General features: G+C 41.6%; 1 protein-coding gene across 2 annotated transcripts in view; it reads right to left on the bottom strand.

Moving 5' to 3' along the window:
* The window catches only part of EXOC6 (exocyst complex component 6), a 796835-nt gene that overhangs the window by 559695 nt on the left and 211470 nt on the right, over positions 1–25670 (bottom strand). For both annotated transcript variants that reach the window (XM_053692417.1, XM_053692418.1), the window contains exons 3-4: positions 670–717; positions 484–574 (exon numbers count right to left, since the gene is read on the bottom strand). In XM_053692417.1, the coding sequence (XP_053548392.1) occupies positions 484–574; positions 670–717 (139 nt within the window). The remainder of the gene's footprint in view (positions 1–483; positions 575–669; positions 718–25670) is intronic.

Genomic DNA, 25670 nt, shown 5'->3' with positions numbered 1-25670 from the left:
GAAGGTAGATAGCTCCCCCGGTTGAAGTTCCCTCTACTGCAACCTGTGCCTCTTTGCTGGACGTAGATACTACGTCAACACGGTACACTGGAAAAAGTACTGTGTGACTTAGTACCTGCATCAAAAAGTGCAAGGGGTTAAACATTTTCAAAACATTTATTTTGTATGCAGATCTTTGTGGTTAATTTATGATATGTATGTAAAAAAATTACTTTAATGATAATTTAACTCATTCATACAGGAGCACTTCTAAAACATTTGAATGTCACAGAACAGGAAACCAACAGACTGGATCTGGGGCCACTGCTAGATAAAAAAACATTTTTGAATAGTTTTAACTTAGCTTGGCATTTTCTTTCATATGATTAGTAGCAAATTATTCATTACATTATACATAACTATCTAGGCATTAAACTATGTATTACTGAATGTCCTCTGGTATTTTATTAAACTGTATTATATATAACATTATATATCACTTACCTGGAAGACACAATTGAAGTCTATCGACTACAGTTGCAATATTTCTTTGTTGAATTCTACATCTGATACTTTCTTCCGTTTTACCAATTAACTTGAATAGAAAAAAATAAAAATAAATTCAAAGTCATAGCATAATAACAACGATCTGCCAGTTGTCTAGCTTTGTGAAGTTTCCTTTTATCTCACCTCTTTTCCAGCATCCTGAAGTCTTCGGTTAGTATCAGTAACTTGGACCTAAAAAAATGATTGTACCTTTGTTAGGAGAATATACGCACATACTGCCCCGTTGTAACTGCTCACCCCTGTAATCAGATCATACTCCATGAGAAATTTAGAACAAAGGTTGGCAAATACAAATTAACTCTACAGTTTGAACTTGAACTTTTGATCACAAAAGGGCTTTTGTTAACTTTAATTACTTATGACAGTTTGTACTAACAGATTCTGTGGCAAACTTCTCAAATTTACTTGGGATTTTTGAACTTTATTTGTTTCTCTGGGTCTGTCAAACAATTCAAATCATTGACCCAATTGGCCAATGGTCCCCTTTTGATAACCTCAATGAGCTCTATGCGGCATTCATTGTCTGATAGAAATGGCATTGGTATTTTCTTGTAATTAGACATTCATACTTTGCCGAGTGCAAACACTGGGTGGTTGATTCACATCAAACATGGAAATGTCCAAACCCCAGCAATATTTTCATGCTGCAGGTGCAGGCAAAGCTAGACCTCAGATTTTCCCACATATTAAGTGACTCATTAGGTCATCATAAAAAGGAAGCACATTCTGGTTTATTAAAAATCTCATTAATTTCTCAACAAAGATGTTCAATGACCTCATTGATGGTGCTTTTTGTCTCTTGTTATCTGAATATCATTTATATAATGCTTTTTGAATTATAATCTCTGGTGACCTACACTTGCCCTGTCTGTTGCGCACATTTGGTTTTGAGGAGTGTAAATGGACCTAAAAGGGGAGAAGAGAGCGTGACCTCAGACAACTACAACACGTCTCAGGAGGTGGAACAGAAGCTTCCTAAAGCCAAAAAACAATCACAACTGATATTTGACACTTAATAGTTTTTGAAAATTTGATTTCATTGACAGGGGTCCTAGAGCAATTTGGCACTGATACTTAGAAGGAATGCGAATGGGAACAATATTTTACTGTGACACAAAGCTAATAAATGAGAATTTTCCTACGCAATTGCAAAACTAAATACGTTTCTGTAGGAACATAATTCCAGAGACCCCCCAAACAAATTAATCTGGTTGATGTCACCTATATTTCAATCTTCTTTTAAATGAAGTAGAAGCAAAGATGTTCAGGATAGCAATTATCAATCTCATGGTCTTTAATTTAAGTAGTGTGTGAGAACTCTACAGTATTAGAACACTGAGCAAGTTTAAAGGCACGTTCCTCTTCCTTAGTGCTCTAAAGGTGTCCATGATGTTTTATATATACCATGAACCAAACCTTAAACATAGGCTCAGCCATATGTTACTTGATATTGTAGGTTAGAGAATTGATAGGTTATTAACCCCTTTGCTACAGGGAATTTCAGAGAAAAACTTGGTCAAAATACAGGAGAACTTTTAGCATTTTTGCTATCACTCTATTTAAAAATATATATAGTTTTTACAGGTAGACAACCCAAGGTATTGATCTAGGCCCATTTTGGTATATTTCATGCCACCATTTCACTGCTAATTGCGATCATATAAAAAAGATTGTTAAGTAAACTTTGGGTTTCTCACTGAAATTATTTACATACCGTTTGTGCAATCATGACACAAATGATTGTAAAAGCTTCTCTGGGGTACTCTTTTTTCATAAATAGCAGACATACATGGATTTGCCATTGGTTTTTGGTAATTAGAAGGCTGCAAATTGCAGCTGTGCAACACAATTCTATTCTTCCTGGCAGTGAAGAGGTTAATAAGGTAACTTATAAGGTTCATTTTAGCTTAATGTAGGGTTTACCCTCCCACCCCTGATCCCTCCCAAACAGCTCTATCCCTCCCACTCACCCGCACTCATCCCCACCATCTTAGGTACTGTCCAATATGCAGTTTAGGGTTTATTATTATTTTTTATAAAAACAAATTTGCAGTGTAGTTATACTCCTTAACTCTCCCACCTCCCTGACCCCTCCCAAATAGCTCTCTAACCCTCCCATTAATGGTGACCATCTTTGGTACTAGCAGCTGTCTGACAGTACATAACAAAGTTATTTTTTCATTTTTTATATATATTTTTTTTTTTCCTGTAGTGTAATGTCCCTCCCCTTCCCGACATTATATACAATTATAATTTGTCCCCATATAAACAAAGGCAATTTTTAAAATTAATATCAAAACATAATTCTCATCTTAAAGGGCCACTGTAAGTAAATGTTTTCTATGCCTGTTACTAACTAACTACCCCAAATACGCTTTTTATCAATAGCATTTCATTAACATATCTCTACCGTATATCAGAAATCTTTTCTGCAAATTTAATTGTTTTCCAAACCCACTCCGTGGGTATCCTTTGCTCTGTACCAATCCGTTTACAATACCTAGGTTTCAAAATGGCGCTTTAAACACAAAGTTATTGGTTTAAGTATTTTGAACACGCAGTGCTGAAAATAGTGGGCAGGATAACGTGACATCATCGGCGAATAAAAGATATAACTTTTAGAACGTTATGAAACTTCGTTTTGGAGAAAATATAGGTCAGTAGGTTTTAATTAATGTTTATTAACTTTACTATGTTAGTTGTTTAGCTTAAAAATTATAACAGAAAGTAATCCTTTAAATACAGTAAAAGGAACAGTAAAGTCAAAAATTAAGGGAAGTAACACTTGAGATTTTTATATAAAACTAGATGATAAGCCTGCCCAGAGGGCAGTCTATGTATTAAAAATGCAACCCCCCCAAGCTACAAAAAAATAAAAAAGTAAAAATACAGAAAAAAAATAAACAAAGCTATCCAAAATAATTAAACCTAAACTAATACCCCTATAAAAATCCCCCCCAAATAAAAACACCCCCTAATCTAATACTAAACTACCAATAGCCCTTAAATAGAGCATTGCCCTAAAGAAATCAGCTCTTTTACATTAAAAATAAACAAAGTCCCCCCACCCACCAAACCCCCTCAAAATAAAAAAAAACTAACACTAATAAACCTAGACTACCCATTGCCCCTAAAGGGGCATTTGTATGGGCATTGCCCTTAAAAGGGCATTCAGCTCTTTTTTAAATTGCCCAATGAACCCTAATCTCAAAAAACAAAAACAAAATAAAAAAAAAACCTAACACTAAAGCCCTAAAGAGGTACTCACGGTTTCAGAAGTCCGGCTGAGAAGTCTTCCAGGTGGGTCAATCATCTTCATCCACAGCAAAGGCGGCGCGGAGCGTAGGTCCGGAGCGTTCTTCCCAGATGTGGCGATCCTCGGCGGTGGATATCTGTGGCAGCGGTGGTCCGTGGCGGCGGCAGCCCACAGCAGCAGTGGTGGTCCTCGGCGGCATGAAGGCTCCTCTTCATCCGATGTCCGTCGTATACTGAATACTGAATGCAAGGTACCACAATCAATTTGGGGGTACCTTGCATTGCAATTGGCTGAATTTTTCAAAAACAATCAATAGGATTAGAGCTACTGAAATCCTATTGGCTGTTCAAATCAGCCAATAAGATTTCAGTAGCTCTCATCCTATTGGCTGATTTTGAAATAGGATAAGAGCTACTGAAATCATATTGGCTGATTTGAACAACCAATAGGATTTCAGTAGCTCTAATCCTATTGGATGTTTTGAAAAATTGAGCCAAATGGAATGCAAGGTACCCCAAATTGATTGCGGTACCTTGCATTCAATATTCAGTATACGACGGACATCGGATGAAGAGGAGCCTCCATGCCACTGAGGACCACCGCCACTGAGGACCCCCGATACCGCCACAGATGACCACCGCAGAGGATCGCCACATCTGAGAAGACCGATCCGGACCTCCGCTCTGCGCAGCCTTCGCTGTGGATGAAGATGATGGACCCGCCTGGAAGAAGGCCTTCTCTGCCGGACTTCTGAAACCATGAGTACCTATTTGGGGCTTTTTTTTTTTATTTTTAGGGGGGGTTTTGTTTTTATAGATTAGGGTTTATTGGGCAATTTGCAAAAGAGCTGAATGACCTTTTAAGGGCAGTGGAAAAGAGTTGAATGCCCTTTTAAGGGCAATGCCCATACAAATGCCCCTTTGGGGGCATTGGGTAGTTTAGGTTTATTAGTGTTATGTTTTTTTTTGGGGGGGGTTGGTGGGTGGGGGGTTTTACTGTTAGGGGGACTTTGTTTATTTTTAATGTAAAAGAGCTAATTTCTTTAGGGCAATGCCCTACAAAAAGTCATTTTAAGGGCTATTGGTAGTTTATTCTTAGATTAGGGGGTGTTTTTATTTTGGGGGGCTTTTTTATTTTCATAGGGATTAGGTTTAATTTTTTTATTTTGGATAGTTTTGTTTATTATTTTTTGTAATGCTAGCCATTTTTATTTTTTGTCATTTTAGATTAATGTAATGTAATTTTTTTTTTTTTAATTGCAATGTAGTTTTTTTTAAAAATGTAATTAAGGCGTTAATTTAGGGGGTGTTAGGTTAGGGGGCTTAGTCATTAAATTAGTTTCTTGCGTTGTGGGGGTTGGCAGTTTAGGAGTTAATAGGTGAATTAGGTTTAATGCGTTGTGGGGGGTTGGCGGATTAGGGGTTAATAGATGTATTAGGTAGTTTGTGGTTGGCGGATTTAGGGGTTAATAATTTTATTTTACTTCTTGCGGGCGGTTAGTTGATATTTTTCTTAATAGTTTGTACGTGCGGTTCTTTTTTTTTTTTTAAATTACTTATTGCGGGCGTTTAGTTTTTTTTTTTTTAAATTTATTGTGGACAGTAACGTTTTTATTTTTAATACTTATTGCGGGCGGTTATTTTTTTTTGTAACGCTCCTTTGCCTTCACTGCATCCTGGTGGATTCTTTTGGTGAATTCTTTTGGTTGCGCATCCTTTGAGGATGTGTGCGCAACTGGTGACACCGACGGATGCGTTACAAACGCGATTATAGTATAGATGTTTATTTATGCATAATGAAACAAAATATTTTCAGGATTGATTTTGCCCCCTTTTCATGTAATTTAGCTCTGAAAATTGAGCAGTTTCTAATTCCAGAACTTGAAATGCATCCTGCTGACCTCTTAATATTAACCCTGATACATAGCTATCCCTAATTGTCTTTATCAGATAACAACTAAAAAATAACTCACTTTATGCTAACTTTATGACAGTGGCTATCTTGTTGTCTGTGGATTAAAGCCCAGATTGGATCCTCAAAATAAGGCAAATAGTGGGTGGAGATTGGCTATTGAAAATCAATTGGAGCACAAAACATAGTAACATAGTAGATGAGGTTAAAATAAAGACAGAAGTCCATACAAATCTAAATAAATATACTTACAAAAAAAGCTTCAGTTTAGCTTAAATTAATCCCATTAAAAATGTGACCCATTTAACACAAGCAATCATATCCCTGAATTCTGTTTCTAACCAGAAATGGATTTAAACCATTTTAAATGTATATAAGATATTGGCATTTACTACCTCCTTAGGTAATGAGTTTCCTAATGTGATTGCTCTTACAGTGAAGAAACATTTACATTGCCAAATATTAAAAATTCTTTCCTCCAGCCTTAAATTGTGACCTCTTGTCACAAACCATTTTCTTTGAATAAACAGAGCTTCTTCCATCTCTGTATATAGGCCTTGAATATATTTATATAAAGTAATCATGTCACCTCTAAGGTGCCTTTATTCTAAAGAAAGTAGACCCAGTTTGGCTAACCTCTCCTCATAGCTTAAATTCTCCTTTCCCCTTATTTGTGTCCCTTCTCTGAACTTTTTCAAAGTCTGCAATATCTTTATTTGAGATTGGTCCTCAGAACTGCACTCCATACTCAAAGTGAGGTCTTACCAGGGATTTATATAGTGACAGAATTATGCTTTCCTCCCTCGCATTAATGCCTCTTTTAATACATGCTAGTATCTTATTAGCCTTTGTAGCCGTTGCCCTGCATTGTGCGCCCATCTTTACCTTATTATCTATTACTATTCCCAAATCCCTTTCCTCCTCTGTTTGGCTAAATCTAATTCTTTATTTAAATAGATTGCCTATTTATTTTTACTTCTAATTCTTCTAATTTTTTAAGATCCCATTGTAAAAGCAAGTTCGTCCTGCCCTGACCTGATGACCTTACACAACTTTGTATCATCTGTAAAAATAGAGCTATTGCTATTTAAAGGACCACTCAATGCAGTAGAATTAAATAATAAACAAGTACATAATAAAAAGACAATGGAATAACACTAACTCTGAATTTCAAATAAGCAGTAGAAATATTTTTCTCCCATTTTCCGGCCCCCTGTATTATGTGACTGACATCAGCTAATGACAGATGTATACCATGTGAGCTTGTGCACATGCTCAGTAGGATCTTGTTCCCCAGAAAGTGTTAATATAAAAAGACTGTGCAAAATTTGATAATGGAAATAAATTGGAAAGTGTATTAAAACTGCTGCTCTTTCTGAATTATGAATGTTTATTTTGACTTGTGTGTCCCTTTAATCTTTGCTCCAAGTCATTAATGAAGATATTAAAAAGAACAGGGTCCAGTACTGATCCCTGGGGGACTCCACTGATTACCTGCTTTGTCAAATCTGAGTAAGATTCATTTAATACTACTCGTTGCTCTCTGTCTTTTATCCAGTTATTTATCCATGAGCTAACATTTTCAGCTATTCCCAGTCCATTAATTTTGTACCTGAATCTCTCATGTGGCACTGTATCAAATGCCTATGCAAAATCCAAGTATATCACATCCTCTGATCTTGTTTACAAAGAATATACTCATCAATATAATCCCTTATAATTCCTTCAAGTATCTTCCCCATTATTGATGTCAGACTAACTGGTCTATAGTTCCCTTGATCAGCCCTGTTAATTTGTTTTAAAAATGTTTAGACTTGACTGATATGATATTCTATGGGAACACAAGGTGTTTACTGTCCTTTTAAATAGATAGTAAAAGTAAAAGGTGTGTGGACTAAAACCCAGATTGGCTCTTCCAAATAAGGCAAATGGTGGGTGGAGTTTGGATATTAACAATATTTGAAGTAAAAAGGAGATTCATTTGTTTTAAAAACATGGCTGATATATTATTCTACAGCAACACAAAAGAAATGTCTTCTAATTACAAGCACCTAAATTACAAGTTTTGCGCTATAGAGGGTGCGAAACCAACGCAACAAAAGTTGCGTTATTTCACCCTCCATAGTGCAGCCATTACAAGTTTTTAAAAAAGCCACCTTGTGTGTGCGATATGGTGGCGATGAGCTCCATACCGCACAAAATCCAAGGGCTGAGAATATGTGCTTGTGCACGCTTTCCCCAAAGACATCAATCGGGAGAGCGTGTTAGATAAAAAACTAACACCTGAAGTGCGGAATGCCGATCACTGTAAAGCATCCCCATTGATGTCTATGGGAAAAAAAAGTTATGTTTAAACCTAACACCCTAACATAAACCCCTAGTCTAAACACCCCTAATCTGCTGCCCCCGACATCATGACATCTAGATAAAGTTATTAACCCCTAATCTGCCACCCCCGACATCGCTGCCACCTAAATAAAGTTATTAACCCCTGTTCCGCCACTCCCCGACATCACCGCCACTATAATAAAGTTATTAATAGTGATGTCGCGAACCTAAAATTTTGCGTTTGCGAACGGCGAACGCAAACTTTCCTGCAAATGTTCGCGAACTGGTGAACCGGGCAAACCGCCATTGACTTCAATGGGCAGGCGAATTTTAAAACCCACAGGGACTCTTTCTGGCCACAATAGTGATGGAAAAGTTGTTTCAAGGGGACTAACACCTGGACTGTGGCATGCTGGAGGGGGATCCATGGCAAAACTCCCATGGAAAATTACATAGTTGATGCAGAGTCTGGTTTTAAGCCATAAAGGGCATAAATCACCTAAAATCCCTAAATTGTTTGGAATAACGTGCTTTAAAACATCAGGTATGATGTTGTATCGATCAGGTAGTGTAAGGGTTACGCCCGCTTCACAGTGACAGACCAAACTCCCCGTTTAACGCACCGCAAACAACCAGAAACAGTCCATTTGCACAACCACGAGATCGATAGATTTGATAGATAGATCCATAGATTACATAGATCAATAGATGCAATATACATTTGATAGATACCAATTACATAGATCAAAAGATGCAATATACATTTGATAGATACGAATTACATAGATCAAAAGATGCAATTTACATTTGATAGATACGAATTACATAGATCAAAAGATGCAATATACATTTGATAGATACAAATTATATGGATCAAAAGATGCAATATACATTTGATAGATACGAATTACATCAATAGATGTAATATACATTTGATAGATACGAATTACATAGATCAAAAGAGGCAATATACATTTGATAGATATGAATTACATAGATCAATAGATGCAATATACATTTGATAGATACGAATTCCATAGATCAATAGATGCAATATACATTTGATAGATACGAATTGCATAGATCAATAGATGAAATATACATTTGATAGATACGAATTAAATAGATCAAAAGATGCAATATACATTTGATAGATACAAATTACATAGATCAAAAGATGCAATTTACATTTGATAGATATGAATTACATAGATCAAAAGATGCAATATACATTTGATAGATACGAATTACATAGATCAAAAGATGCAATATACATTTGATAGATATGAATTACATAGATCAAAAGATGCAATATACATTTGATAGATACGATTGATAGTTATATAATTTCCCTGACAGAGTATAACAATAAGACATGCGGTCTGGGACCCGTGGTGTGTTAAGTACTAAGTAGTACTATTCTTAGCAGTTTAATACCTGTTACTGCCCCTATCGGGGGAGGTCTATATGGCCTTGATTTTCGGAACAGGGAGATGGAAGAAGATGCTTGGTCTGTCCTCCTACTTCAAATTTGGCCGAAACACAAGTGGCTGTCACAAAACAGTCCGGCCGCGAGATCGATAGATTTGATAGATAGATCCATAGATTAAATAGATCACTAGATGCAATATACATTTGATAGATACCAATTACATAGATCAAAAGATGCAATATACATTTGATAGATACGAATTACATACATCAAAAGATGCAATTTACATTTGATAGATACGAATTGCATAGATCAATAGAGGTAATATACATTTGATAGATACGATTGATAGTTAGATAGATTTGATAGATAAATAGCTAATTTGAAAGATATATAATTTCCCAGGCAGAGAATTACAAAGACGTGCGGTCTGCGACCCATGGTAAGGTTACTTCTTTTGCACAATCGAGTATACCAGTTGCAGAGGTTCTGACCCTGCATTCTGGCTGCACGTCTCCCTGCAAGAGAGATCTGTTACAGAGTCTGTGGGCCTGTATGCAAAGAGCTGGCCTGCCTGAAAGGAGCAGCAAGGCATATCAAAAGATGCAATATACATTTGATAGATACGAATTACATAGATCAAAAGATGCAATATACATTTGATAGATACGAATTACATCGATCAAAAGATGCAATATACATTTGATAGATACGAATTACATCGATCAAAAGATGCAATATACATTTGATAGATATGAATTACATAGATCAAAAGATGCAATATACATTTGATAGATACAAATTACATGGATCAAAAGATGCAATATACATTTGATAGATACAAATAACATAGATCAAAAGATGCAATATACATTTGATAGATACGAATTACAGAGATCAATAGATGCAATATATATTTGATTGATACGATTGATAGTTATATAATTTCCCTGACAGAGTATAACAATAAGACATGCGGTCTGGGACCCGTGGTGTGTTAAGTACTAAGTAGTACTATTCTTAGCAGTTTAATACCTGTTACTCCCCCTATCGAGGGAGGTCTATATGGCCTTGATTTTCGGAACAGGGAGATGGAAGAAGATGCTTGGTCTGTCCTCCTACTTCAAATTTGGCCGAAACACAAGTGGCTGTCACAAAACAGTCCGATAGATTTGATAGATAGATCCATAGATAGATCCATAGATTACATAGATCAATAGATGCAATATACATTTGATAGATACCAATTACATAGATCAAAATATGCAAAATACATTTGATAGATACGAATTACATAGATCGAAAGATGCAATTTACATTTGATAGATACGAATTACATAGATCAAAAGATGCAATATACATTTGATAGATACGAATTACATAGATCAATAGATGCAATATACATTTGATAGATACGAATTACATAGATCAATAGATGCAATATACATTTGATAGATACGAATTACATAGATCAATAGATGCAATATACATTTGATAGATACGAATTACATAGATCAATAGATGCAATATACATTTGATAGATACGAATTACATAGGTCAATAGATGCAATATACATTTGATAGATATGAATTCCATAGATCAATAGATGCAATATACATTTGATAGATACGAATTGCATAGATCAATAGATGCAATATACATTTGATAGATACGATTGATAGATAGATTTGATAGATAAATAGATAATTTGAAAGATATATAATTTCCCAGGCAGAGAATTACAAAGACGTGCAGTCTGGGACCCATGGTAAGGTTACTTCCTTTTGCACAATCGAGTACAGGATTGCCTTTTTGTGCTGTCTGATTCTTTCAGGTATACCAGTTGCAGAGGTTCTGACCCTGCATTCTGGCTGCACCTCTCCCTGCAAGAGAGATCTGTTACAGAGTCTGTGGGCCTGTATGCAAAGAGCTGGCCTGCCTGAAAGGAGCAGCAAGGCAGAGGGATTGATTCCTGCCTATAAGAAACCAGAGGGCACGCTACCTGCTGGAAGTGTGCAGTGAGGCAGAGTGATCTATTCCTGCCTAGAAGCAGACAGGCAGAGGGGACGCTACCTGCCTGGGAGCCCACTGAGACCAGCCCAGCTGGGGGAGAAACAGCCGCTGGCTTGACCCCGGTCTCAGCCACGATAGTCCTGGTCCCACTATTAGGAGGCAGAGGGATCTATTCCTGCCAAGAAGCAGCCTGGCAGGGGGATGTATTCCTGCCTAGAAGCAGACAGGCAGAGGGGACGATACCTGCCAAGAAAGAGCTGCAGGGCAGAGAGGACGCTACCTGACTGGGAGTCCACTGAGACCAGTCCAGCTGGGGGAGATACACCCGCTGGCTTGACCCCGGTCTCAGCAACTATATCTCTGGTCCCACTATCCGGTGGCCACCCCTGGGTTTGGACAGAGGAAGGGAGACCCCCTAGTGGAGTACTGCTACATCCGGGAGACGGAAAAAGATGTTTGGACATCCAGTACAGGTCGTTCTCCTTCAGCCTTTTTATATGAGGGTCCCCGACCCCAAACAGGCACAACAGCATGAAAGACCCCATCTGCCATGACTTACTTTTGCACAATCGAGTACAGGTATGGCATCGATTTTAGGAACCCGGAGATAATTTTTAGGAACCGGGAGATGGAAAAAGAAGCTTGGACACCCAGTACAGGTCGTTCTCCTTCAGCCTTTTTATACGAGGGTCCCCGACCCCAAACAGGCACGACAGCATGAAAGACCCCATCTGCCATGACTTACTTTTGCACAATCGAGTACAGGTATGGCATCGATTTTAGGAACCCGGAGATAATGTTTAGGAACCGGGAGATGGAAAAAGATGCTTGGACACCCAGTACAGGTCGTTCTCCTTCAGCCTTTTTATACGAGGGTCCCCAACTCTTAACAGGCACGACAGCATGAAAGACCCCATATGCCATCACTTCCTTTTGCACAATCGAGTACAGGTATGGCATCGTTTTTAGGAACCCGGAGATAATTTTTAGGAACCGGGAGATGGAAAAAGATGCTTGGTCGGTCCTCCTACTTCAAATTTGGGGCACTGCGCGTGCAATCTACTGTGTCATCAGATATGAGTGGTGTGTTAAGTAGCACTATTCTTAACAGTTTAATCCCTGTTATGTGCCTTTTTTTTGGTTTGGGTTTTGTAGCCACAGTGCAGCACCAAAGGCCAGAAAAAACTAAATTTATGCTTACTTGATAAATTTATTTCTCTTGTGGTGTATCCAGTCCACGGATTCATCCATTACTTGTGGGATATTCTCCTTCCCAACAGGAAGCTGCAAGAGGATCACCCACAGCAGAGCTGTCTATATAGCTCCTCCCCTAACTGCCACCTCCAGTCATTCGACCGAAAACAAGCAAGAGAAAGGAGAAACTATAGGGTGCAGTGGTGACTGTAGTTTAAAAATAAAAAACACCTGCCTTAAAATGACAGGGCGGGCCGTGGACTGGATACACCACAAGAGAAATAAATTTATCAGGTAAGCATAAATTTTGTTTTCTCTTGTAAGGTGTATCCAGTCCACGGATTAATCCATTACTTGTGGGATACCAATACCAAAGCTATAGGACACGGATGAAGGGAGGGACAAGGCAGGCGCTTAAACGGAAGGCACCACTGCCTGTAAGACCTTTCTCCCAAAAATAGCCTCCGAAGAAGCAAAAGTATCAAATTTGTAGAATTTAGAAAAAGTATGAAGCGAAGACCAAGTCGCCGCCTTACAAATCTGTTCAACAGAAGCCTCATTTTTAAAAGCCCATGTGGAAGCCACCGCTCTAGTGGAATGAGCTGTAATTCTTTCAGGAGGCTGCTGGCCAGCAGTCTCATAAGCTAAGCGAATTATACTTCTTAACCAAAAGGAAAGAGAAGTTGCTGAAGCCTTTTGGCCTTTCCTCTGTCCAGAGTAGACAACAAACAATGCAGATGTTTGACGAAAATCTTTAGTAGCTTGTAAATAAAACTTTAAAGCACGCACCATGTCAAGATTGTGTAACAGACGTTCCTTTTTTGAAGAAGGATTAGGACACAGTGACGGAACAACAATCTCCTGATTGATATTCTTATTAGATACCACCTTAGGAAGAAACACAGGTTTGGTACGCAAAACTACCTTATCTGCATGGAAGATCAGATAAGGGGAATCACACTGCAAGGCAGATAACTCTGAAACTCTTCGAGCCGAAGAGATAGCTACCAAAAACAGAACTTTCCAAGATAAAAGCTTGATATCTATGGAATGCAGAGGTTCAAACGGAACCCCTTGAAGAACTTTAAGAACTAAATTTAAACTCCATGGTCGAGCAACAGGTTTAAACACAGGCTTGATTCTAACTAACGCCTGACAAAACGCCTGAACGTCTGGAACATCCGCTAGACGCTTGTGCAAAAGAATAGACAGAGCAGAAATCTTTCCCTTTAAGGAACTAGCTGACAATCCATTCTCCAATCCTTCTTGGAGAAAAGATAATATCCTGGGAATCCTGACTTTACTCCATGAGTAACCCTTGGATTCACACCAATGAAGATATTTATACCATATCTTATGATAGATTTCCCTGGTGACAGGCTTTCGAGCCTGAATTAAGGTATCAATGACCGATTCGGAGAAACCACGTTTTGAAAAAATCAAGCGTTCAATCTCCAAGCAGTCAGACGCAGAGAAATTAGATTTGGATGGTTGAAAGGACCCTGAAGTAGAAGGTCCTGCCTCAGCGGTAGAGTCCATGGTGGAAGGGATGACATGTCCACCAGATCTGCATACCAAGTCCTGCGTGGCCACGCAGGTGCTATCAAAAACACTGAAGCTCTCTCCTGCTTGATCTTGGCAATCAGACGAGGGAGCAGAGGAAACGGTGGAAACACATAAGCCAGGTTGAAAGACCAAGGCGCTGCTAGAGCATCTATAAGCACTGCCTTGGGATCCCTGGACCTGGATCCGTAACAAGGAAGCTTGGCGTTCTGATGAGACGCCATGAGATCCAGTTCTGGTTTGCCCCAAAGTTGAATCAACTGTGCAAACACCTCCGGATGGAGTTCTCACTCCCCCGGATGAAAAGTCTGTCGACTTAGAAAATCCGCCTCCCAGTTCTCTACTCCTGGGATATGGATAGCTGATAGATGGCAAGAGTGAACCTCTGCCCGTAGAATTATTTTTGAAACCTCCAACATTGCTAGGGAACTCCTTGTTCCCCCTTGATAGTTGATGTAGGCTACAGTCGTGATGTTGTCCGACTGAAATCTGATGAACCTGACCACAGCTAGCTGAGGCCAAGCCTGAAGAGCATTGAATATCGCTCTTAGTTCCAAAATGTTTATCGGAAGGAGTGTCTCCTCCTGAGTCCACAAGCCCTGAGCCTTCAGGGAGTTCCAGACTGTACCCCAGCCCAGAAGGCTGGCATCTGTCGTTACTATTGTCCAATCTGGCCTGCGGAAGGTCATACCCTTGGACAGATGGACCCGAGATAACCACCAGAGAAGAGAATCCCTGGTCTCTTGATCCAGATTTAGTAGAGGGGACAAATCTGTGTAATCCCCATTCCACTGACTGAGCATGCAGAGTTGCAGCGGTCTGAGATGTAGGCAGGCAAACGGCACTATGTCCATTGCCGCTACCATTAAGCCGATTACTTCCATAAACTGAGCCACTGAAGGGCGAGAAGTAGAATAAAGAACACGGCAGGAGTTTAGAAGTTTTGACAACCTGGCCTCTGTCAGGTAAATCTTCATTTCTACAGAATCTATCAGAGTTCCTAGGAAGGAAACTCTTGGTAGAGGGGATAGAGAACTTTTTTCTTCGTTCACTTTCCACCCATGCGACCTCAGAAATGCCAGAACAATGTCTGCATGGGACCTGGCGATTTGAAAATTTGACGCCTGTATTAGAATGTCGTCTAGGTAAGGGGCTACTGCTATACCCCGCGGCCTTAGGACCACTAGGAGTGACCCCAGAACCTTTGTAAAGATTCTTGGTGCCGTAGCTAACCCAAAGGGAAGAGCTACAAACTGGTAATGCCTGTCTAGGAAGGCTAACCTGAGAAACCGATGATGATCTCTGTGTATCGGAATGTGCAGTTAAGCATCCTTTAAATCCACGGTAGTCATATATTGACCCTCCTGGATCATAGGTAGGATGGTTCGAATAGTCTCCATCTTGAAGGATGTGACTCTGAGAAATTTGTTTAGGATCTTGAGATCTAAGATTGGTCTGAAGGTTCCCTCTTTCTTGGGAACCACAAACAGATTTGAATAGAAGCCTTGCCCCTGTTCCTCCTTTGGAACTGGGTGGATCACTCCCATAACTAGGAGGTCTTGAACACAATGTAAGAATGCCTCTCTCTTTATCTGGTTTGCAGATAATTGTGAGAGATGAAATCTTCCTTTTGGGGAAGAAGCTTTGAAGTCCAGAAGATATCCCTGGGACACAATTTCCAACGCCCAGGGATCCTGGACATCTCTTGCCCAAGCCTGGGCGAAGAGAGAAAGTCTGCCCCCTACTAGATCCGTTACCGGATCGGGGGCTGATCTTTCATGCTGTCTTAGAGGCAGCAGCAGGTTTTTTTGGCCTGCTTTCCTTTGTTCCAAGTCTGGTTAGGTTTCCAGACCGGTTTGGACTGGGCAAAATTTCCCTCTTGTTTTGTATTAGAGGAAGTTGAAGCTGCACCACTCTTGAAGTTTCGAAAGGCACGAAAATTAGACTGTTTGGTCCTTAATTTGTTGGACCTATCCTGAGGAAGGGCGTGACCTTTTCCTCCAGTAATATCAGAAATGATCTCCTTCAGTCCAGGCCCGAATAGGGTCTGCCCTTTGAAGGGAATGTTGAGAAGCTTAGACTTTGAAGTAACGTCAGCTGACCAGGATTTAAGCCATAGCGCCCTACGCGCCTGAATAGCAAAACCTGAGTTCTTAGCCGTTAGTTTGGTTAAATGAACAACGGCGTCAGAAACAAATGAATTGGCTAGCTTAAGGGCTTTAAGCTTGTCAAGGATATCATCCAATGGGGTTTCTACCTGTAGAGCCTCTTCTAAAGACTCAAACCAGAAGGCAGCAGCAGCAGTGACAGGGGCAATGCATGCAAGGGGCTGGATAATAAAACCTTGTTGAATAAAAAATTTCTTAAGGTAACCCTCTAATTTTTTGTCCATTGGGTCTAGAAAAGCACAACTGTCCTCGACAGGGATAGTTGTACGCTTCGCTAGAGTAGAGATTGCTCCCTCCACCTTAGGGACCGTTTGCCACAAGTCCTGTGTAGCGGCATCTATGGGAAACATCTTTTTAAAAACAGGAGGGGGAGAGAACGGTACACATGGTCTATCCCATTCCTTAGTAATAATTTCTGAAAACCTCTTAGGTATTGGAAAAACATCAGTGTAAACAGGCACTGCGTAGTATTTATCCAATTTACACAATTTCTCTGGGACTACAATGGCGTTACAGTCATCCAGAGTTGCTAAAACCTCCCTGAGCAACATGCGGAGGTGTTCAAGCTCAAATTTAAATGTAGACATATCAGAATCAAGTTGAAGTGTCTTCCCTGAGTCAGAAAAATCACCCACAGATAGAAGCTCTCCTTCTTCGGCTTCTGCACATTGTGAGGGTATATCGGACATAGCTACTAAAGCGTCAGAGAGCTCTGTATTTTTTCTAGTCCCAGAGCTGTCTCGCTTTCCTTGTAACCCTGGCGGTTTGGACAATACTTTTGTAAGAGTATGATTCATAACTGCCGCCATGTCTTGTAAAGTATACGCAATGGGCGCGCTAGATGTACTTGGCGCCTCTTGAGCGGGAGTTAAAGGCTCTGACACGTGGGGAGAGTTAGTCGACATAACTTCCCCCTTGTCAATTTCTTCTGGTGATAAATCTTTTAAAGCCAGAATATGGTCTTTATAACTTATAGTAAGATCAGTGCATTTGGTACACATTCTAAGAGGGGGTTCCACAATGGCTTCTAAACATAATGAACAAGGAGTTTCCTCTAATAATGAGACCAGCAAGCTTTGAAAACACTTTAATTAATGTGAAAAAGCAGAATATAAAAAACAGTACTGTGCCTTTAAGGGAAAAATACAAACACAAAAACTGCAAAACAGTGAAAAAAACAGTTAACTCTATGAAATTTTTACAGTGTATATAATAGACTAAAATAGCATTGCACCCACTTGCAAATGGATGATTAACCCCTCAGGTTCAAAAACGAAGCAAAAAAACGGTAAAAACCGTTATAACAGTCACAAGCAAACTGCCACAGCTCTACTGTGGCTCCTACCTTCCCATAAAACGACTTTTTTAGGCACAAAAACCCTTTACAGAGGTCCAATATGTCAGGGGACTCCTTCAGTGAAGCTGGAAGTCTCAGGATGTAATAAACAACTGCTCAATTAGAGCACGAAAATAGGCCCCTCCCACCATGCACTCAAAGTCAGAGGGCCTAAAAAACTATTCCTAGGAGTAAAATAACAGCCATGTGGAAAACTAGGCCCCAAATAAAGATAAATCACCTCAGTAAAACGTTCCTTATATATATAACGTTTTACATACTAAGCCATAATAGAAAGTAATATGAAAATTACCCTTTACTGCAAGCATGATGCCAGTTGTTATTAAATCACTGCAGCGTGTGTTACATTTGTAGCCCAAGGCAGCTCATCTCATCAGGCCTTTTTTACTCTAATGTATCGCACAATGTCAGTCCCTTCGGGATCCATCCCTCATTCATTTTAATAAAGGTGAGATAATCAAGACTTTTTTGACCTAGGTGACTTCTCTTCTCAGTGACAATACCTCCTGCTGCACTGAAGGTCCTTTCTGACAGGACACTTGAAGCGGGGCAGGCCAGAAGTTTGATTGCAAATTGGGATAGCTCAGGCCACAGGTCAAGCCTGCACACCCAGTAGTCAAGGGGTCCATCGCTGCTCAGAGTGTCGAGATCCTCAGTTAATGCAAGGTAGTCTGCTACCTGTCGGTTAAGTCTTTGTCTGAGGCTGGATCCCGAAGGGCTGTGGCGATGCATAGGATTTAAAAAGGTCCGCATGTCCTCCATCAACAACACGTCTGGAAAGCGTCCTGTCCTTGCCGGCGTGGTCGTGGGAGGAGGAGGATTACTTTCATCTCTTCCCCTGTTAGATTCCCGTTGTGCTGTGACATCACCCTTATACGCTGTGTAAAGCATACTTTTTAATTTATTTTGGAACTGCTCCATGCTTTCCGACTTGCGGGAATTCGGTAACATTTCAGTAACTTTATGCTTATAAGGGGGTCTAGTAGCGTGGACACCCAGTACAGGTCGTTCTCCTTCAGCTTTTTTATACGAGGGTCCCTCAACAGGCACGACAGCAAGAAAGACCCCATTTGCACAAGGTTGGATGCCGAGCTAATCATGTCCCGTTCCTCGTCCTCACTGATCTCACTGAAGGTTTCTTCTTCCCCCCATCCATGTACAACACCACGGGTACCAGATAGGTGACAACAACGAGCACCCTGGGATGCCTGTTGTGCTTGGTCTTCCTCCTTCTCCTCAAAGCCACATTCCTCCTCTGACTCCTCTTCCTCACAATCCTCTTCCTGCGTTGCCGCTGGTCCAGCAAGCGATGCTGATACGGCTGTTTCTGGTGGTGATGGAGACCACAACTCTTACTCTTCCTCTTCACGCTCATCTACGGTCTGATCCAGCACTCTTTGCAGGGCACGCTCCAGGAAGAAAACAAATGGTATGATGTCGCTGATGGTGCCTTCGGTGCGACTGACTAGGTTTGTCACCTCCTCAAAAGGATGCATAAGCCTACAGGCATTGCGCATGAGCGTCCAGTAACGTGGCAAAAAAATTCCCAGCTCCCCAGAGACTGTCCTAGCACCCCGGTCATACAAATACTCGTTAACAGCTTTTTCTTGTTGTAGCAGGCGGTCGAACATTAGGAGTGTTGAATTCCAATGTGTCGGGCTGTCGCAAATCAAGCGCCTCACTGGCAGGTTGTTTCGCCGCTGGATATCTGACAAGTGCGCCATGGCCGTGTAGGAACGCCTGAAATGGCTACACACCTTCCTGGCCTGCTTCAGGACGTCCTGTAAGCCTGGGTACTTATGCACAAAGCGTTGTACAATCAGATTACACACATGTGTCATGCACGGCACATGTGTCAACTTGCCCAATTTCAATGCCGCCACCAAATTACTTCCATTGTCAGAAACAACTTTGCCAATCTCCAGTTGGTGCGGAGTCAGCCACTGATCCCCCTGTGCGTTCAGGGCGGACAGGAGTGCTGGTGCGGTGTGACTCTTGGCTTTCAGACAAGTCAACCCCAAGACGGCGTGACACTGCCGTGTCCGGGAAGTTGAATAGTACCTGGGGAGCTGGGGGGGTGCCGTTGATGTGGAGCAAGACGCAGCAGCAGAAGAAGAGGTTATGGAAGAGGATGGAGTAGGAGGAGTAGAGGAGGTAGCAGCAGGCCTGCCTGCAAGTCGTGGCGGTGTCACCAACTCCTCTGCAGAGCCACGCATTCCATGCTTGTCAGCCGTCAGCAGGTTTCCCAATGTGCAGTGTAGGTGATATACCTGCCCTGACCATGCTTTGCAGACTAGCTATCAGTGGTCAGATGGACCCTTGCCCCAACGCTGTGTGCCAGACATGCCATTACTTCCTTTCGCACAATCGAGTACAGGTTGGGGATTGCCTTTTGTGAAAAGAAATTTCGGCCGGGTACCTTCCACTGCGGTGTCCCAATAGATAAAAAAATTTTAACGCCTCAGACTCCACCAGCTTGTATGGTAAAAGCTGGCGGGCTAAGAGTTCAGACAAGCCAGCTGTCAGATGCCGGGCAAGGGCGTGACTTTGGGAAATTGGCTTCTTACACTCAAACATGTCCTTGACAGACACCTGACTGGGGCAGATGACCAGGAACTGCTACGTAAGAGAGACTGAGTGGTGGATGGTTGAGAGGGGGCAAGGAGGACAGCAGTGGTTGACGTGGCTGAAGATGCTGGACCAGGAGGAGGATGGCAGCTTTGAGTTTGTGTGCTGCTTCTACTCATGTGTTCATCTCATCGGCGTTTGTGATGTGAGACCTTCGCAAAGCAGTTGTACCTAGGTGGGTGTTGGACTTCCCACGACTCAGTTTCTTTTGGCACAGGTTGCAAATGGCATCACTGTTGTCAGAGGCAGACACACACAAAAAAATGCCACACTGCTGAGCTCTGCGATGACGGCTTTCTGGTGGTGGCAACAGCATGCATTGATTGGCGTGCTGTCTGGCTGACCCCGGGTGCCGATGCATGCTGTCTGACTGTGCCACTAGCTCCTTGCGACGACCTCCCCCTGCTTCCAACTCGTCTCCTCCTCCTCCTCTCTGTCTCCCCATCTGAACTTTCCCCCTCTTCTTCTTCTCTTCTAGCGGGCACCCACGTGACATCCACGGACGCATCATCATCAACCGCTTCACTTGTATCTGACAAATTAACAAAGGAAGCAGCAGCGGGTACAACATCACCATCATCATCACACCGTACGTCCATGTCTGTAATGCTGCCTGACTGAGACATATCACTGTTATCTACATCCTCTGTCAATGATGGTTGCGCATCACTCATTTCTTCAAACTGAGGTGTCAATAACTCCTCTGACAGATCAAGTGAAGCGGCTGTGGTGCTAGTGTTGGTGGTAGCGGCAGGCGGGCGAGTGGCACTGGTCACTTGAGAGGTGCCCGCAGCTAAGCTGGAGGTGGATGGTGCGTCAAGGTTAGGAGCGGAAGCTGTAGAAGATTGGGTGTCCTGTGTTAGCCATTCAACTAGGTCCTCCTCAGAACTTTTCGCGTTCATGGCACGTGGCCTCTGAACACTGTGCATTATTGTAGGGTCAAAGGGAATCACAGCACCACGACCACGACGGCACCTGCGGGGTGGCCTGCCTCTGCCTGTCATTTTTTTTTAAATGTAGACTTACACTACTATTAAACAAAATATGAGTGGTGCCACTGGGCAAGTGGGCACAGTATACGCTGTGAGCCTGACACAAAAAAAGCAGACTGATGTTTCACAATCCAAAAAGTTTATTTTTTTTAAATGTACACTTACACTACTATTAAACAAGATATGAGTGGTGGCACTGGACATGGGCAAGTGGGCACAGTATACACTGTGAGCCTGACACAAAAAAGCAGACTGATGTTTCACAATCCAAAAAGTTTATTTTTTTTAAATGTACACTTAAACTATTATTAAACAAGATATGAGTGGTGGCACTGGGCAAGTGGGCACAGTATACGCTGTGAGCCTGACACAAAAAAGCAGACTGATGTTTCACAGTCAAAAATGTTTATTTTTTAAATATTTAAACTACTGTTACAACAAATATGAGTGGTGCCACTAACTTGGCAAGTGGGCCTGGCACACATGCTGGCAGGCAGGCAAATGCAATAAGATTACAATAGCAGACTGATGTTTCACAGTCCAAAAAGTTTTTTTTAAAAATATTTACACTACTGTTACAACAAATATGATTGGTGGCACTAGTTGGCAAGTGGGCCTGGCACACACGCTGGCAGGCAGGCAACTTCAATTAGATTACACTAGCAGACTGATGTTTCACAGTCCAAAAAGTTTTTTTTAAAAAATATTTACACTACTGTTATAACAAATATGATTGGTGGCACTAGTTGGCAAGTGGGCCTGGCACACACGCTGGCAGGCAGGCAACTGCAATTCAATTGCACTAGCAGACTGATGTTGCACAGTCAAAAAAGTTTTTTTTTTTAAATATTTACACTACTGTTACAACAAATATGAGTGGTGCCACTAACTTGGCAAGTGAGCCTGGCACACACACTGGCAGGCAGGCAGGCAGGCAACTTCAATTAGATTACAATAACAGACTGATGTTTCACAGTCAAAAAAGTTTATTTTTTTTTATATTTACACTACTGTTACAACAAATATGATTGGTGGCACTAGTTGGCAAGTGGGCCTGGCACACACGCTGGCAGGCAGGCAACTTCAATTAGATTACACTAGCAGACTGATGTTTCACAGTCCAAAAAGTTTTTTTTAAAAAATATTTACACTACTGTTATAACAAATACGATTGGTGGCACTAGTTGGCAAGTGGGCCTGGCACACACGCTGGCAGGCAGGCAACTGCAATTCAATTGCACTAGCAGACTGATGTTGCACAGTCAAAAAAGTTTTTTTTTTTTAAATATTTACACTACTGTTACAACAAATATGAGTGGTGCCACTAACTTGGCAAGTGAGCCTGGCACACACACTGGCAGGCAGGCAGGCAGGCAGGCAACTTCAATTAGATTACAATAACAGACTGATGTTTCACAGTCAAAAAAGTTTATTTTTTTTTATATTTACACTACTGTTATAACAAATATGAGTGGTGGCACTAGTTGGCAAGTGGGCCTGGCAAACACGCTGGCAGGCAGGCAACTGCAATTAAATTGCACTAGCTGACTGATATTTCACAGTCAAAAAAACAGAATTTATGCTTACCTGATAAATTACTTTCTCTTACGGTGTATCCAGTCCACGGATTCATCCTTACTTGTGGGATATTATCCAGTCCACGGATTCATCCTTACTGGTGGGATATTCTCACTCCCTACAGGAAGTGGCAAAGAGAGCACACAGCACAGCTGTCCATATAGCTCCCTCTCAGGCTCCGCCCCCGCAGTCATTCGACCGACGGTTAGGAGAAAAAGGAGAAACCATAGGGTGCAGTGGTTACTGTAGTTTTAAACAAAAAAAATTTTATCCTGACTTAAATGCCAGGGCGGGCCGTGGACTGGATATACCGTAAGAGAAAGTAATTTATCAGGTAAGCATAAATTCTGTTTTCTCTTACAAGGTGTATCCAGTCCACGGATTCATCCTTACTTGTGGGATACCAATACCAAAGCTTTAGGACACGGATGAAGGGAGGGCACAAGTCAGGTAACCTAAACGGAAGGCACCACTGCTTGCAAAACCTTTCTCCCAAAAATAGCCTCCAAAGAAGCAAAAGTATTGAATTTGTAAAATTTGGCAAAAGTATGCAGTGAAGACCACGTCGCTGCCTTACAAATCTGTTCAACAGAAGCCTCATTCTTGAAAGCCCATGTAGAAGCCACAGCTCTGGTGGAATGAGCTGTAATTCGTTCAGGAGGCTGCTGTCCAGCAGTCTCATAAGCCAATCGGATGATGCTTTTCAGCCAGAAGGAAAGAGAGATAGCAGTCGCTTTCTGACCTCTCCTCTTACCAGAATAGACAACAAACAAGGATGATGTTTGTCTGAAATCTTCAGTTGCTTTTAAATAGAATTTTAAAGCACGAACCACATCAAAATTGTGTAATAGTCGTTCCTTCTTAGACACTGGATTAGGACACAGAGAAGGAACAATGATTTCCTGGTTAATATTCTTATTAGAAACAACTTTTGGAAGAAAACCAGGTTTGGTACGCAAAACAACCTTATCTGCATGGAACACCAGATAGGGTGAATTACACTGCAAAGCAGACAATTCTGAAACTCTTCGAGCAGAAGAAATAGCTACCAAAAACAAAACCTTCCAAGATAATAACTTAATATCTATGGAATGTAAAGGTTCAAACGGAACCCCTTGAAGAACTGAAAGAACTAAATTAAGACTCCATGGAGGAGCCACAGGTTTATAGACAGGCTTAATTCTGACTAAAGCCTGTGCAAACGCTTGAACGTCAGGTACTTCTGCCAGACGCTTGTGTAACAGGATAGACAAAGCAGATATCTGTCCCTTTAAGGAACTAGCTGACAAACCTTTCTCCAATCCTTCTTGGAGAAAAGACAATATCCTGGGAATCCTAATTTTACTCCACGAGTAACCCTTGGATTCACACCAACAAAGATATTTCCGCCATATCTTATGGTAATTCTTTCTGGTGACCGGCTTTCTAGTCTGGATCAGAGTATCTATAACCGATTCAGAGAACCCACGCTTAGATAGAATTAAGCGTTCAATCTCCAAGCAGTCAGTTGCAGAGAAACTAGATTTGGATGCTTGAATGGACCTTGAATTAGAAGATCCTGCCTCGATGGCAGTGTCCAAGGTGGAACAGATGACATGTCCACTAGGTCTGCATACCAAGTCCTGCGTGGCCACGCAGGCGCTATCAGAATTACCGAAGCCTTCTCCTGTTTGATTCTGGCTACCAGCCGAGGGAAAAGGGGAAACGGTGGAAAGACATAAGCCAGATTGAAGGCCTCCCAGTTGTCTACTCCTGGGATGTGAATTGCAGATAGGTGGCAGGAGTGATCCTCCGCCCATTTGATGATCTTGGTTACTTCCTTCATCGCTAGGGAGCTCTTTGTTCCTCCCTGATAATTGATGTACGCTACAGTCGTGATGTTGCCCGACTGAAATCTGATGAATTTGGCCGCCGCTAGTTGAGGCCATGCATGGAGCGTGTTGAATATCGCTCTCAGTTCCAAAATGTTTATCGGGAGAAGAGACTCCTCCCAAGACCATAGGCCCTGAGCATTCAGGGAGCCCCAGACCGCGCCCCAGCCTAACAGACTTGCGTCGGTCGTTACAATGATCCACTCCGGTCTGTGGAAGCACATTCCCTGAGACAGGTGATACTGAGACAAACACCAGAGAAGAGAATCTCTGGTTTTCTGGTCCAGTTGAATTTGAGGAGACAAATCTGCATAATCCCCATTCCACTGTTTGAGCATGCACAGTTGCAGTGGTCTGAGATGAATTCGGGCAAAGGGGACCACGTCCATTGCCGCAACCATTAATCCGATTACCTCCATGCACTGAGCTACAGAAGGCCGAGGAATGGAATGAAGAACTCCGCAAGTAGTTAAAAGCTTTAACTTCCTGACCTCCGTCAGAAATATTTTCATTTCTACCGAGTCTATTAGTGTTCCCAGGAAGGGAACCCTTGTGAGCGGGGACAGAGAACTTTTTTCGACATTCACCTTCCACCCGTGAGACCTTAGAAAGGCCAGAACAATGTCCGTATGAGCCTTGGCTTTGTGAAAAGACGACGCCTGTATTAAGATGTCGTCTAGGTAAGGTGCTACTGCAATGCCCCGCGGTCTTAGTACCGCTAGAAGGGACCCTAGCACCTTTGTAAAAATCCTGGGAGAAGTGGCCAACCCGAAAGGAAGGGCCACGAACTGGTAATGCTTGTCCAGAAAGGCGAACCTTAGGAACTGATGGT

Source organism: Bombina bombina, chromosome 9 (assembly GCF_027579735.1).
Source record: "Bombina bombina isolate aBomBom1 chromosome 9, aBomBom1.pri, whole genome shotgun sequence".
Taxonomy (NCBI): Eukaryota; Metazoa; Chordata; class Amphibia; order Anura; family Bombinatoridae; genus Bombina; species Bombina bombina.
Note: the sequence above shows the minus strand (reverse complement) of the source record. Positions and strands in the feature narration are given on the sequence as shown.